Below are 16,027 nucleotides of genomic sequence, written 5' to 3'. Positions count from 1 at the left end.
ATGGGCTCTGAGAACTCGACTACACTATGTCTTTTTGTATCGAAATGTAAATTTTTATTTTATTTTTTTTTATAAATAAAACAGAGTTAACTAAGGGCCAGTTTTTCAACCCCGGGTTTAAGTATTTTATCATTGTAAATATATCTATATATCTATATTATATATAGATATATTCACAATGATAAAATACTTACACCCGGGGTTGAAAAACTGGCCCTAAAAGATCAACAGACTCGATAGAGTCTGGCGCCAAGTTCCGTTCTCAAGCCAGACTACCGAGTGTGTATATCCGTAAGCAGAACGGTTTTTTGAGGTTACAAATTTTTTTTCAAATTTACTTTGATTTTTTTTTAATATATTTTATAATAGTAGTTCATGCTTTTTATTACGCGTATTACTTGATTATTATCAATTATCTTTATAATTTCTATTTAAAATTATCAGCAAAATAATCAGCACAAACTATAGCGATCCAGATTTTTAGATTTTAACTTTTTTCTTATGTAAAAAGCGGACGGCCAGAGACTAAATAATACTAGTATACGTTGCGCGCGCAAGCGCGCGTGTGAATTTAGTATGGAATTATCTATATTTTCATACTTATGATATATTTGACCAATCACGTTACGAATAGTTTGTCTAATTGTGTATATTTTCATATTTTTCATCTAAATTATAAGAGTGGATAAGCTCCCTTAAGTTGGCGGGGGAAAGTCAACTTTTTGCAAATTTTTTTTGCTAATTCGAGTGTTCGTCGTTTGTTCTTTAATGTTCGATTAAATTTAGCGTTTGTTCGATAGTTGTTTTTTTTTAAATAATTATTTAAAATCCCATCTGAACCTGGCTCTTAATATTCAACTATTTGTACTTTTTTTTTTTTTTTTTTTATCTATTTTGATGAATTCTTGTTTGTTCGATTAAAAAAAACGTTTGTTCGATCGTATTTTTTTTTATAATCAATTTTTTAATATCATTACACCCACGCTCCTGTGCACATGTTCAAATAAATATTGCTGCGCATGCGCGAACATTGGATAAATTTACTCGGATTGTTGAATATGTAATGCAACATAATAATAATAATAATAATACAAGCAACAGCCATTAAAGATCCTCAGATCTTGAAACCCTCTAGCGCAGCTCAAAAAAATTTGATTCTAAGTATTTCTTAATTATGATTTATTTGTGTTAATATTAAGAAAAATAAATAGAGTCACAGACTTCACATGATGGGGGTAGTACGAAGTCCCTGGCAAAATTAATAAATAATTCTCTGTAAATATAAACATAATTTTTTTTTTTTTTAATTCTTTTAATAAAAATTATTACCAAATTATTCATGAATTAAATTGATTAAAACTATTAGACAATTAGTTTGATATATAAATATAAAAGCGTCATAAACATGAGTAATCAATTATATTTTTCTGAGACATTTTTTCCATGCTGCAATTGACGGAAGTTCAGACATCACTCAACCAATAGGAATACGCTTTCCTTTTCTAATGATTAATATATCTATCCCACATAACAGCAATAAAAATTCAAATTATTAGAACAATTTTACAAATATTTTTATAAACAGCAAATAAGTCTAAAGTTCTTACCCGATCATCACAAACTTATTAAGGTCATTTTTTACTCCATTATTAACTGATGAAAGTTTACATCCAAATATAGCTATTTCCCAATCATCAAAATTATTTGTCTTTTGTCGTATTATTACTTTTTCATTATCAGTTTGTAACATTAGTTTTAATCCGCGCTCTTCGATGGAATATTTACGATCAAGTTTTGACCACTGTTCAATTAATTGTGCTATTAAATAAAATGATCATTATTACTATTATTATTATAAAAATTATTATTTTATTAATAATAAATATTATTATTATTATTATTATTATTATTATTATTATTATTATGGGGAAACAATATGATCAGGCCTGATCAAACATAAGTTTTTAGACCCGATTAAATATGAAAACTGACGGCATGAACAGGCTTAATTATGCCTATTCATATCCAATAATTTTGGGCAAAATAAATTCAGAAAAAGTTGATGACATCAGACATTCAGAAATTTGTCTGACATGCATGATTATGCATAAACAGATACGAACATGAACATTAGTTCGACCGAAAAGTGTTTCTGTCAAATCCTATAACAAAAGAAAGTAATAAATAGAATATTTATGAATCTAAATAAAAAAATAAAATTTTTGATTAATTGTTATAATTTATTAATTAAATTATTACAAGAATGAATTTTTTTCACAATTGAAAATTTGTTGAAGTTATCGTAAAACTGTATTTGATCAATAAAATGTTTATTTTTTATAAGTACTGAAAGTAGTTAATTAAATAATTAAAAATCGACTAGTTAGTCTTTGCACATTATTAATTTCTTAAACCTATGCCGAATTTGGATTTAGTATGTATAGCACCCCGTGGGGAGTAACATCAATAGATGAATTTATTCCTTTGGGTGGTGCCAAACTGTCATTAAAATATTGCCATGACCCAGATAAGTTTTGGCAATAGGCTATGTAATGCTTATCTTGATACCCTATCACTCCGGATAAACTGAAAACATGTAAAAAGATTAATGTAAATAAATTTATGGTAATTACACAAATAAATTAATAAAAGTATCCATACCGATAGTTCAGTTGTTTCTGTTCACCTAGTAAATTTTTTTCTAGTAGATTTTTATGTTTTGGAAAATTTTTAATTTATATCTTTTGATTGATGAGTACCTGCGATAGGTACATCCAACTCAATATAAACGTATGCATTTAGCGTTCTTGTACAGATTTAATTATTTTGCTTACATTTATGACAGTATAACCCTTTACTAATACCTTCAAAGATGATCGACTTCTCAAGGGATTTAAGAATAGGATCAACCAGTTTGTTATAATTTACCGCCAGATTTTGAGCATTTCTTTTATAGCCTTCACAACTAGGAGACAAACATAAATAAACTTCAAAGACACTTGGCTCGTCGTGAAACAGTTTTTGCCATAAAGGATTTACGTTATCAAAACAATTTATGATATGTGTTTCATTTACATCACTATCTTTATAGAGAGGGTATAAAATTTCAAATCTCTTTGAATAAATAGTTGTACAAGTTTCTTGCATTAAACCAGTAGACAAAAGTCAGCAACGAATAAAAATGTCTTGTTTTGAGAGATTTTAAAAATTGAAAAATTTTGGATTTTCCAAAGCAGCACTATATATTAGTTGAGCAATACTATCGAACGGGCATGTATTAAATGCGAACCAGCTATCATTACCGATTTTTATTGGACCAGATACATTCCCGTTCAATAAAAGATTTCTTATTATTTTAGTATTTTTTCGTATAATTATATTGTTGCCTTTTTTTCCTGATTCAATTTTTTTAACAATTCCATCATTTATAAGTTTTATATCAGGACAAGGTTTGAAGTATTTACCCTCGTGTTTGTTTTTTTTTTCTTGATTAATGATAACAGGATCTAATTTTTCTATTTTTATTTCCACTAACGGTGAACTTGACAAATGATAACTATGGTCTTTAGCAATAGAATCATTTAAATTTGATGTTATGATACTACTTTCTTTGGTGTCTGACATATCTAAATTATTTTCATTTGTTTCAGAGATACTCTGATAATTCAAATCTTCATCATTTAAATTTTCATCATTTAAGTTTTCATCATTTAAGTTTTCATCCTTTAAATTTTCATTATTTTTATTAATCTTAGAAGAGTTATCAGAATTAACCCAATTGAATTTTTGATGTTTTGGGTCTTTTCCAAATCCCATCCAGTTTTCGTAGCAAGACTCATTTTGAAATTTTTCGTCAATATTTTCACTTCCCACGTCATCGTCATCTAAATTAGTTTGAATGTTAGCCATTTCATCCATAAATTTAGCTAATTTTGCTTGGAATATTTTTATACCACCAATAAGGATCTTAAGATGAGCTTTCATGAAAATATCAACCCGAGATGGAAGAGAAATTTGCTTATGCAACATCATTTTCAAGTCCTTAAAATTTTCTTCAATGTAAGACGAAGAAGCACGTGAAGTTGTATATTTAATACACGCTTTAGTCCAGAGTGGAAACTCTTTTAATTTTTCTTTAAATGGAAGACTTAAATTGGGTAAATAAAAACAATTTAATTTCGTTCCCTTTTGAATAACTGTTAAAGAGTAATTTTCCACTAAACATAACCAACTTGAAACGTATTCATTATCTTATTTTATTATAATGTATTAGTACGCTAAGTTTTATTTAATTTTTTATGGTAATTTTATAACCCAGGGCTCAATCTTAATGTCAAACACATATGAGGTCAGTTTGAACTTTCAATTTCAAATGAAAATTTCTTAAATTTTCTTTTCAAGTCTGATAAGCTACGTCAATTTCAAATTGTTTTAACATTAAAATATTGTTTTATATAAGGTAAAAGCTCCAATATATGATCATGTACCAGTATATGATCACTCCATGTATTTGTATACCTATATTTGTGAATATAGATATACAAATACATGGAGTGATCATATACTGGTACGTGATCATCTATTGGGGCTTTTACCTTAATGTATATGATAAGCATAAAATTAAATCTATAAAATTTCGTCTTTTTACATTAAGATTAAAAATGACTTACGATTATGTTTTTTAAGCTGTATTTTGAAGTTCCCACAACGATTCTGTACTCGTAGCTAACTCCCAAGCATTCTTAAAAAAATAATAATAAAATTAAAAAAAAATTAAACATGAAAAAATATTTTATGTAAAAAAAAGAAAACTTACAGGATCACATTCAATATGAAGTGGTTGAAATCGATTATTAGAATCTCTATTATCATTATTACTTGTTGGTTTCATTTGTGGAAAGTTATCAATAACATTTGAATCCCTAAATTCTTGACTATTTTGTATTGTTTTTAATTGTTGTAGTTTTAAAAGTTGATAAATCAATTTTGCTATCATTATTAATGCCGTTCACTTGATAACCATTAATTTGACTAGAAGACATATCCCACGAAACAACAATAGTATCTTGATCAATTTCATCATCGTTATCGTCATAATTTTCTTCATAGTCTTCAGACATACTGTTATTCAACTGTTCTAAAAGTCCGCTGATGAATGAAGCTAGACAAGTCCATTGACGGTCGTTCTTCAGAGCGTTTACTCCAACACCTATAAGGTTTTATAATTATTTATTTTTCTTACATTTTATAGAAAAATTAAAAAAAAAAAAGGTTCAAAAATTACCTGGTGATTAAATTTTCTATTGGGACAATCTTCAATAAGAGGTGGTCGTTGTCCAACATGTACTGCCCACATGATGCGATACGCAGATCCACCAATATCATCGAATGGTTTTCGACGGGCCAATATCTCCCACAATATCACCCCCCAACTGAATATATCACATTCTTCAATGTAACGCGAGCCATCAAATACTTCTAGTGCCATCCATGCTGCAGAGCCTTTGTTATTTGTCATGTTCAAGTCACAAGCCGTACCAAAGTCGCAGATTTTTAGCGTTCTTCCACCAAGAATTAATAATAAATTTGGTGGTTTAAAATCTCTGAAAATTATTGACTTAAATTAGCTATAAAAATATCAAATGATACTTGAAGGACTGTAATTTTTTATTTACTGTTAAAGATTTCTCTATTATATTACCCGAGTTTCGCATTTGAATCATTTATTTAAGAAACCCATAAGTCACATTTTTTGCGAAATTGAGTTATTTGTATTTCTTGGTTCTTTGCACATAATCCCATCAAAACCAACAAAAAAATCTCAAAGATCGGCGTTTGAATAAAAAATAATGGAGTGAGAAAATGTAATTCTATTGAGAAATTCCTCACATCACTGGCTTATGGGGTTTCTTAAATAAATATATAAATATATTTTTCAAGAATATATAATTTTTTCTTTCAATCGAAAACTTATAGAAGGAACGTTATTACCAAAAATATACAAAATACTAAGTAACAGTAAAATATACAAGATCAACTATTTTAAATTACTTTATCTAATGACATCGAAATTATCAATTAAAAAACTCCATTACTTTGGTTTATCGCAAACGATTTTGTCAATGATTTTTTGATAGCCTAATAATTTTTAAATATTGTTTCATCCTCAATTGCTTGTCTTAATAATAAAATAAATTATAACTTTAATTATTATAATAAGTTATTGAATAGATTAAAAAAAGTTTCAGTTAAAGAGATTTATAAGTTCTTCTTCAAGGAATTTTTTTTTACATTTGATACTAAATAATTATCACATATCCACTTTCCTATCCTATCTAGATATTCAATAATCTTTATTTAGTGTCATTTAATTCCAATTGAATTACATTAATATGCCTTCTTTTGGTTCAACATATATAAGCAAGATGCTCCAAATTAAGAGGCAACAAACGCAATAACATAAAAATTAGTTGTTTAACCACTTACCCAACGATCAGCTTCTGCGAAATTAGTTTCGCCATCATATTAATTCAAAAAGTTGCTTACATTATTATGGAGAGTAGAGATACCCGAGGATACCTCTACCCTCCATAAACTCCAACTTGCCACGACACAAATTTCCACCATAATGGATATTATAATTTGGAGTGATTAAAGGCGGAAACGCATGTTGTCGAGATAGAAAATCACTTAGAAGAGCACCGTTATGCTATTATTTTTTTCAAAATAATCATAGATATAAGATGTTAATGAAAAAATTTATTATTATTATTATTATTATTATTATTATTATTTATTATTATTATTATGTTGTATTACATATTCAACAATCCGAGTAAATTTATCCAATGTTCGCGCATGCGCAGCAATATTTATTTGAACATGTGCACAGGAGCGTGGGTGTAATGATATTAAAAAATTGATTATAAAAAAAAATACGATCGAACAAACGTTTTTTTTAATCAAACAAACAAGAATTCATCAAAATAGATAAAAAAAAAAAAAAAAAAGTACAAATAGTTGAATATTAAGAGCCAGGTTCAGATGGGATTTTAAATAATTATTTTAAAAAAAACAACTATCGAACAAACGCTAAATTTAATCGAACATTAAAGAACAAACGACGAACAATCGAATTAGCAAAAAAAATTTGCAAAAAGTTGACTTTCCCCCGCCAACTTAAGGGAGCTGAGTGGATAAGGGTGCATGCTAATCTTATAATAATAGATGGGAAACTACAGTGAAAAAAAGATATTTGACAGCTTGCAATTACACACGCCAGACAGCGCAAGAATAACTTTTACATGAACTATAGCTTAAAGGGGATAGTTTGCCACCGGAAATGTATTAAATTAAAATTGTCAATTTTTATTATAATTACAAAAAATACTGAAATCCGAACAAAAACAGTTTCACTGTAAAAAAATCACGCCAAGTCCACGTTCATAAGACTATTAGGAAAAAAAATTTTTATTTCTTTACAAAAAGATATAAAATAAAGAATTAAAAAATCCAAGTAACCGATATGGTTGTATATGATTTTCGGAAATTAAAAAAAAATTTTGTTGTAAATTTAAAAATTAAAAGAAACAATTTTGGAACGTATTTAGTGTGCGTGGTTACGAAATATTTCACTTTTTATGAAATTCCTTAAAGTCCTAGTAGATAGATTTTAGGAATTTCATAAAAAGTGAAATATTTCGTAACCACGCACACTAAATACGTTCCAAAATTGTTTCTTTTAATTTTTAAATTTACAACAAAATTTTTTTTAATTTCCGAAAATCATATACAACCATATCGGTTACTTGGATTTTTTAATTTTTTATTTTATATCTTTTTGTAAAGAAATAAAAATTTTTTTTCTTAATAGTCTTATGAACGTGGACTTGGCGTGATTTTTTTACAGTGAAACTGTTTTTGTTCGGATTTTTATTACAACTAGTAAAAGTAAAAGCATTAAATAAATGATTTTAATATTTATTTTGGATTTAAAATTATATTAATTTTAATTATATAATATTTTGTATTTGAATTCCCGCTCTCATAACAAGTAGCGTCACCTGCTGGATGGAACTAGGTGCATTCTTCAACGTTTATGATTTAGGCTACTACCGGAGCATGCTCGGAGCACCTCTATCTACCCTATCTACCCTCTATACTCTACTCCATAGTTGATGACAACGAGTGCATTTATTTATTCAACCGAGTGGTGTTTACATCAACATAACCTCTAATTTGCCTCTTTTAATGAGTTCGATGGTGATAAATCCCGATAATTTCGATAAAATCATGGATCAAAGTTGAATATTATCAATCAAGTTTTTAATGCCAACTCGTTGAAAGCACAGAAAAACTGCAATAATTTTTCGAAAGCTAGAAAAAAATAATTTATAAATAGCATCAGTACAAATATCAAAGTATTAAATTGCTTCGATCTATTTCTTTATCTCTAACTCATCGTTTCATTGTTTTTTATTTTCATTTTATCTTTGTCAAAAGCAAATTATGTTTTTATCTTTATTACGAGATTGGAAATATACCTTTCGAATATTTAATCTTCATAAAGGAGGAATTTCTCCCGTACGAATTTATAACTTACATTTAATAACTGTGATAGTCATATTACTTATTACTTTTTTTTTGTATAATTATCTTTCTACATTTAAAACTGTTTGTTATGAAAATGATAAATTAATGACATGCTTGGATTATTATAAATATAATTCAACTTATCCTCTTACTGCTCCGATAGCGAAACCAACAGGAATAAGCTATAGAATTGCAATTATTAGTGATCTCGACTTAGAAGCTAAAAGTCTTCTTCATAAATCATGGATTAGCTTTTTGAAAAAAGGAATTCTTTCTTGGGATCCTCATAATGATAAAATTCACATTAGTTGGGAAAAAAAAGAGCTTTTACTTTCCTCATCATTTGTAATTAATGATAGAGGTATGGAGTTGTCCGAACTAATAACTTTTGACGGTCGTTTATTAAGCTTTGATGATAGAACCGGTATTGTTTACGATATAGAAGATAAAGCTTATCCGTGGACTATCCTAATTGATGGCGATGGTCGCAGTTCGAAAGGTACTTTTTTCACATTTTCATTGAGTTTATTCAACTTACATATTCTAATTTTTATTTTAGGATTTAAATCAGAATGGGCGACAGTGAAAAATAACTTCTTATATGTTGGTAGTATAGGTAAAGAGTGGACTTCTTCGTCGGGAGAGTTTATTCACAATAATCCTATGTGGATTAAAATTATTTCTCCACGTGGAGAAGTAAAATCAGTTAATTGGATCAATAACTACAAAAAACTGAGACAAGCTGTTAATATTGAATTCCCCGGTATGTTTCTTGTAAAATATAAGATTAATTCATCTAATAAGTAGTTTTAATATTTTTTAGATGATATTTTCTCAAGTATTATAATTTTTAATTGCTTGTTTAAAAATTTTTGCAGTATTAAAAAGCTTTTTCATCTCCATGGTTATAATGATCATCATGAATATTTAAATATTTTATACTGATAACTAAATATCGTTGCTTTGATTGGGAACTTTTGCAATGCAGTTGTAACCCAAATCAGATGTTGAGTTTCTGCAGTAAATACTCCCGTCTAGAGTTACCTTGGAGTATCCGTAAAGTTTGGACGGTATTTCAGTAGTAGAAACGCGGAATTTAGTCTATAATTACACGAGGTCCCTACCACATATTGTCAGAGTTTCGATGTGATTTGTTTAGTATTCTTACGGGATTTTTTTCTTTTATTTTGACCGAAATATTGTCATTATTTACGTAAAAATTAATTGTTTATTGACAAAAATAATTCATTTCAACTATATTATAAGTAAAATTCGTGTTAAATATTCCAATAAGCAGAAAATTTTATTTACAACCTGAGTTACTCGGAAAATTTTGCAATTTATTTGAAAAAATGTGACAGGATTCATAAATTTTTAAGATATTAATGAACACAATTTATTTTATTAAACATTTTTTAGTGACATTTGGAAATTTCTTTTTAGTTAGTGTTGATTAGACTGTGTCAAAATAACTTTTTTTTTTTTCGATTAAACATATCTTAAAAGTTTCTTCAATGTTAAAAAAAATTTCTCCTTAAGCTTGTGCTCAATATCTCAAAAAATGAGCTGGCGCAAGGAAGGGTCTCCTTTCCCATTTAAATAACATTGTAAAATTTCTTTTTTTTTTATTTTTAAAATAACTAACACATGAATGAAATTTTTTTCTTAATTTTGCTCTTAATTATCTTATAGGAAATTTAATTCTCTACAAAATTGTTTATGTCCCTTTTTTTCCTACTCAACAAAAACGAAATCACAGAGGGCCGAATAGGAGGAAAAAAAGTAATTAATGAAATAATAACAGAACAAAATTTATTATTTTAACTTATCAATGATTTAACTCAATATATTTCATTATTTATCAATAATTTTTGAATTTAACATTATTTTAAAATAATAAAAAAACAAAGTTTACAATAAAACAGAAATTAATTACAATTATTATATTTATATATTTTTTTGTTCACTGTTGACTAGTTAGATTTATATAATATTATTTATTGTACGAAGGATATAATTTGCGATGATACTGTACAATTTTCCACAAATACTGTTTTTGTTCTTCGTCTTTAGTACCAAACTGAATGAATTCTTCAACTGAAGCAACTGTTCTTTCAGCAATATCGTTCACTACCTTCACATTTTTTAATAACGATAAGCACGTTGTATAATTTTGATCACTCGATTTGTCGTATTTATCGGAAGAAATTGCCTCACTAACTTTTTTTGATGATTCTGTGTCACTGGAAATAAAATAAAAAATAGTTGAAGCAATAAAAACGAAGGAAAGTCAAACTGGCAAAGGACGTATTGACCTTGATCTAACATCGGCCACTATGAAGAAAGTAAATTAAGGAAATCACTTAAAAGCTCAAACTGTTCAAATAAAGTCATAGACATCTCCGTTATAGAATCACCAATATTTTTAATACACAATGAATCTAAATTGTTAGTAAAAATTTATAAATCCTGTCACATTTTTTCAAATAAATTGCAAAATTTTAAGAGTAACTCAGATTGTAAATTAAATTTTCTGGTTATTGGAATATTTAACACGAATTTTACTTATAATACAGATTAAATTAGATATTTTTGTCAATAAACAATTAATTTTTACATAAATAATGACAATTTTTCGGTCAAAATAAAAAAAAAAAACAAAGAAATTATTTTCATTTTTACTTTTGAGCTTAAATAACTTTTGAGAGCAAGTAAATTTATCGAAAAAAGTTAAGAGAAAGTTTTTGTAGAACGTTTAATTATCTACAAAAATACTTGTTTGCTATTGTCATATATGGACTGGCATAGAAACAAAAAAATTAATTGTAAAACGTGCCAAAACCCCATGTTATTTAAATGGGAAATGTATCGTCTTTGTGGCACGGTTTAATATCAATATTAAGGGCTTATATGGGACTGATATTTTTTATTAGGTCACAAACTAAAAATCTTAGGGGCGCTGCAAAGTCAAAAACCAAATTGGTAAATAACGGATACCCTAATGATAATACGTAAATTCATATTTTCTCCGACTTGTTTTTTTATAAAATTATGAATTATGATATCTATGAATTCTAAATTAGTATTTTTTTTTCCATGTTTTCGAAACGGCGAAATCATAAATCTCGTTGAGTTTTTTTTCGGTTGTATTTCGACTATGAAATAGCGATAAATTTACAATAGATTTCAGTTTTTGTAATGAATATTCATATTCAAATAATGTTATTAACTTACCAAAGATTTTATTGACAGGTTACATGATTCACGAATCAGGAGTATGGAGCAATATCCATAAGTGTTGGTTTTTTATTCCTCGCCGATGTTCTGTCAAGCAATATAATGAAACTGAAGATGAAAAAATGAGCTGTAATGTTTTACTTAAAGCAGATGAAGAATTTAATTATGTTGAGGTAACGATCAATATTGATTATATTTTTCTATAAAAAAAAACTATTTATGATTATAAAAGTAAACTTCCATTTATGTAGGTTACGCAGCTAAATAACTGGATACCTATTAGAGGTTTCTCAAGTTTTAAGTTTCTTCCTGGTTCAGAAGATAAAATAATAATTGCATTAAAAACTGAAGAATATCAAAGTCAAACGGCTACTTATATAACAGCCTTCACGATTAATGGCAAGTTACTTTTACCTGATTTGAAAATAGGTGATTACAAATATGAAGGTTTTGAATTTATATGATGTTTACTGGAAATATAATTTAATAATTTAATTAATGATAAATATCATAATAATAAAATAAATGGCAAATATCAACTCAGAATATACATATTTTTTATATGAAGAACTGACTTTTTATTAAAATTTTCGCGAACTTAAACTATTTTGTTAAGAGCGATTCTAGGTAAAATGATCCTACTTTAGATCGAATATCTCTTCATCCTTTTTTATTGATTTTTACTATGTAAGTATAACTTTAATACGTATTCAATATTATGTGGTTGATATCACAAAACTTAGTCAAAATTTCGGGTTTTTAAGTTTGAACTACTGAATACGAAAGTAAGAGAAAAAAAAGTTCAAATCTGATCATATATGATCACGTATTAACATATTTAAAGAAGAACAAAATTTCTCTCCATCGTTCTATAATTTATATAAGATCAACTTAAGTCATACATGAAAATATATAAAAAAAAAATTCTTTTATCAATGTAGAATTCATCTTAGATCGTTCATGGTCTTAAAAGAAGCTGAATGTAAATTTTTTATTAGCATTATTTCATATAAAATGATATACGGTGTGATGAAATAAATACGGTGAAGATTAAACATTGTTTTATTCAAATTATGTCAGATTGTCTTGCTTTATTTTATGTAAAGCTCTCTAAGCTAAAAAATCTAAGTTATTAAAAAAAAAAATTTTTTTTATTTTTTTAAATTCTTCTAAAGAATATAGATGGTGCGATTCATTAAATCAGAAGTAATATTTGGGAAATATTCCCACAGTTCAGTCAAAGAAAAAATCGATGTATTTGCACTCGGTTAAAAATTAGACACTCAGTTCTCACAAGATTATTTAATGAGTAAATCTAATTCTGCTACATATCAACGATTCAATGATATTGCTATGGTCAAATATCTCATCAATTGTTCAGGACTAAGTCATCAAAGAAACGCACTGTTATGCAACTTTCCAATAATATAAGACATCTCAAGGATAAAAATGATCTAAAAAAATTTGTAGATATCATTATAACACGGAAATTAACGACCTGAATTGCAAGTAGAAATTTCGATATGTTAGCTTTAATTCGCAATCTGTGAGATATAAATTATGATTTGTAGTTTTTAATATAGTTTAATAATGTCTAATTTGGTTTTCTTTCGCCAAGGACCGAACGGTTTGAGTAACGTTAAATAAATAATTAAAAAAAACAAAAACCAAAAAATTACTGTTTAGCCTCGAGAAAAGATTAATATATGTGCCTGGGAATTGTATAAAAAGTAAATTTTCAAAAAATGTTACCTTTCAGATTTTTCGAAATCTACTGACAATGAGTTGATTACTACTTAAATTTTTAGAAATTCTACATTGACAAAATCTTTTTAATGCCGTAAATCGCATTTTTATTGGTCACATCTAGTATGCTTGTAATAAGCTACGTCAAATGCTGAACACCAAATAAAAATCAATTGATTTACTTGAGAATATTGTCGAAAACACAAATAAATTTTTCAAAAAAATTATTTTTTTTTAAATTACTTCTAGATTTTTCAACTTAAGAAACCATTATCATCTATTTTATTGAGTTCTCAACAACGTTTTAATTACGATGTTTTTGAGTGCCTTGAAATCGAAAATAGAGAGAAGTTTCGAGGGTTGCCAAGGGTGTCAACTGTTTTTAAGTTATTTTTTGTTAAGTACTAATTTTTTTTCATGGGTTTTGTAGTTATACATTAAGAGACAATAATTTATGCCTGCTCGTGTTGCTTTGGTATCGATGAAAGTTTGGATTTATGAAAATTTGTCCAAATAAATATGAAAGTTTGTAAAAATGCTGATGAATATAAATGAATAAAAGCACAGAAAAATTTACGTATAATTGTATATAAATACAAATGATTTTATGTAAACTAGATCATCTGTACAATTTTACAGTTGTTCACATGACCAACTTAACTAATAAAATTCCCTATTTTTAAAAATACGTACAACTAATAATAGGTTTATTTGATTTCAATTCCAAAAGTATAAATGGAAAAATGAACATTACTATAAATGAAAATTTATAAATTTACTAGTTAATAAAAAATATCATTTAAATAAATGATTAATAATACAAGTGTATAAAAAAATAAATGATAAATTCACTTAATGAACTTATGTATTTAAAAAGATAGATCCGGATGTAAAAAAACTATTATAATTATTTGAACAAAAGAAATTGCGGATAAATAATCGTAATGAATAAATGTAAAAATGATTTTATGAATAAACGACATTATGATTATTAGTATTTTTAAAGTTGTGTATAAATACCCAGATAGCCAGAGTTACTTGACAAAAATTTATCAATCAGCCATTGCAGTCGATTTAACGTTAAGTTGACAGCAAGTTTTTGCTGAATAACATTTACATACAATTTGACGTAAATCTACTGCCGCCATTGGTAGTTAATTTGACAGCAGAACTTGTAGGTAATGTAGAAGGTAAGTTACGTACAACTTAACGTCAATAAAGGCCAGGTAAACTTTTGTATTCAAGTTGTACTCAAGTTCCCCGGAAATTTACTGCCAATTTACCCACACTTTGTACTCTACAACGTTTGCCGTCAACTTAACTACCAATTCCGGCAGCAGATTTCTGGCAAGTTACTATCACGATGGCTGCTGGGTAAACATTTGTAAACATGATGATCGGTACAAATGAAAGTTGTCCGAATGGATATTTGAATAAATGAAATTCTATCCAAATAAATCAATAAAAATGAACATCTGCATTAAAGTTAATCAGTAAAAATGAATATTTGTCCAGAAGTTAAACTGTCAAAATGGTTATCGGTTAAAAAAAAGATTTCCACGAAATCTCTTATAATTTTATAAGCATGTTGCAATCTATTAAGAACGAACTTTATAACATTTCACCCTAAAAGGGCTATACGTAGATGTTAAAAATTAAGAAAACTTAAAACTTTTAATGTATAACTTTTATAGGTTTCAAACGGATTTTATGAGTAGAAATTTTACTCACAGAGGACAGTGCGAGGGCGTTAAATATTTAAAAAAATTAGGAAAACGGTTGACCCTAAAGGCCATCCCTGCAACTTCCCGCTAATTCCATACCCAAGCGCTTAAAATTGCATTTATGATGTTTTTGAGCTCTCCGAGCTCACAAGTCTGATAGACATTTAATAACTTTTGAATGAATGAAGCGATTGTTACGCGGTTGACAGCATTCGACGCACTTTTTAAAGCTTTTCCAAAAAATCTTCAAGTCTAAATCGATCGACCCAGAAATTTCGAAGAAGTAATTTCGAAGAAACACTTTATTCGGTTTTCTTTCGACAACGATAACTCACGAACGAATGAATCGATTTTGATCGGGCTTGCGGTGATCGACGTTGTTTTTTAACTTCCCGCTAAGAAAATTGAAAATTTTCAAAAATCGGGAAGTTATTGGTTTTACCCCGTTTTTTGAAAATTGAGTTCTCATCAGATCTTGACGTTTCGAGGTCCTAGGAAGCTTCCCTGAGTGTTTTCGCGATGACGTCCATATGTCTGTATTCCTCCGTGGATGGTAAGGAGATGACTGAATCGGAACCGCCTAGACATTACTTCAATCCAGTGCATGTTGCGTCTCACGACGACCTACTCCTGGTTACTGGTCCCTTTCTGCGGTTTTTTTTTTTAGAAGACGCTACGCGTAGGCTGCAACAGCTGACCAGTTTTATTTTTTTCTGAGCATGCAGGAT

At 27.8% G+C, this 16,027-nt stretch overlaps 3 protein-coding genes and 1 long non-coding RNA gene across 6 annotated transcripts; 1 reads left to right on the top strand and 3 right to left on the bottom strand.

The window, feature by feature from the left end:
- Nucleotides 1-2,219: 2,219 nt before the first annotated feature.
- On the bottom strand, nucleotides 2,220-4,232 carry LOC123269320 (probable DNA replication complex GINS protein PSF3). The gene is made up of 2 exons (XM_044734929.1): nucleotides 2,662-4,232; nucleotides 2,220-2,586 (listed from the first exon to the last, which is right to left on the bottom strand). Exon 1 carries the CDS (start codon nucleotides 4,030-4,032, stop codon nucleotides 3,202-3,204), a length of 831 nt encoding a protein of 276 aa, XP_044590864.1. The 5' UTR covers nucleotides 4,033-4,232; the 3' UTR covers nucleotides 2,220-2,586; nucleotides 2,662-3,201.
- Nucleotides 4,233-4,666: 434 nt separating this feature from the next.
- Nucleotides 4,667-6,721, bottom strand: LOC123268845 (mitogen-activated protein kinase kinase kinase 7-like). Its single transcript, XM_044734244.1, has 4 exons — nucleotides 6,487-6,721; nucleotides 5,285-5,603; nucleotides 4,817-5,209; nucleotides 4,667-4,741 (listed from the first exon to the last, which is right to left on the bottom strand). The coding sequence occupies exons 1-3, from the start codon at nucleotides 6,522-6,524 to the stop codon at nucleotides 5,198-5,200; spliced, it is 369 nt and encodes a 122-aa protein (XP_044590179.1). The 5' UTR covers nucleotides 6,525-6,721; the 3' UTR covers nucleotides 4,667-4,741; nucleotides 4,817-5,197.
- Nucleotides 6,722-8,168: 1,447 nt separating this feature from the next.
- On the top strand, nucleotides 8,169-12,372 carry LOC123268843 (soluble calcium-activated nucleotidase 1). Its single transcript, XM_044734243.1, has 4 exons — nucleotides 8,169-9,091; nucleotides 9,152-9,355; nucleotides 11,845-12,002; nucleotides 12,081-12,372. Exons 1-4 carry the CDS (start codon nucleotides 8,509-8,511, stop codon nucleotides 12,291-12,293), a joined length of 1,158 nt encoding a protein of 385 aa, XP_044590178.1. The 5' UTR covers nucleotides 8,169-8,508; the 3' UTR covers nucleotides 12,294-12,372.
- Nucleotides 10,658-14,886, bottom strand: LOC123268846. 3 transcript variants are annotated; one of them, XR_006510306.1, is made up of 3 exons: nucleotides 14,596-14,886; nucleotides 11,827-11,937; nucleotides 10,658-10,835 (listed from the first exon to the last, which is right to left on the bottom strand). It is a non-coding gene; the product is annotated as an uncharacterized LOC123268846 (long non-coding RNA). The 3 variants fall into 3 exon arrangements; XR_006510308.1 differs by lacking the exon at nucleotides 14,596-14,886 and adding an exon at nucleotides 13,819-14,216; XR_006510307.1 differs by lacking the exon at nucleotides 14,596-14,886 and adding an exon at nucleotides 13,582-13,808.
- Nucleotides 14,887-16,027: the final 1,141 nt, after the last annotated feature.

This window comes from Cotesia glomerata, linkage group LG7 (assembly GCF_020080835.1).
Source record: "Cotesia glomerata isolate CgM1 linkage group LG7, MPM_Cglom_v2.3, whole genome shotgun sequence".
Taxonomy (NCBI): Eukaryota; Metazoa; Arthropoda; class Insecta; order Hymenoptera; family Braconidae; genus Cotesia; species Cotesia glomerata.
This window is presented reverse-complemented; position numbering and strand designations above follow the sequence as displayed.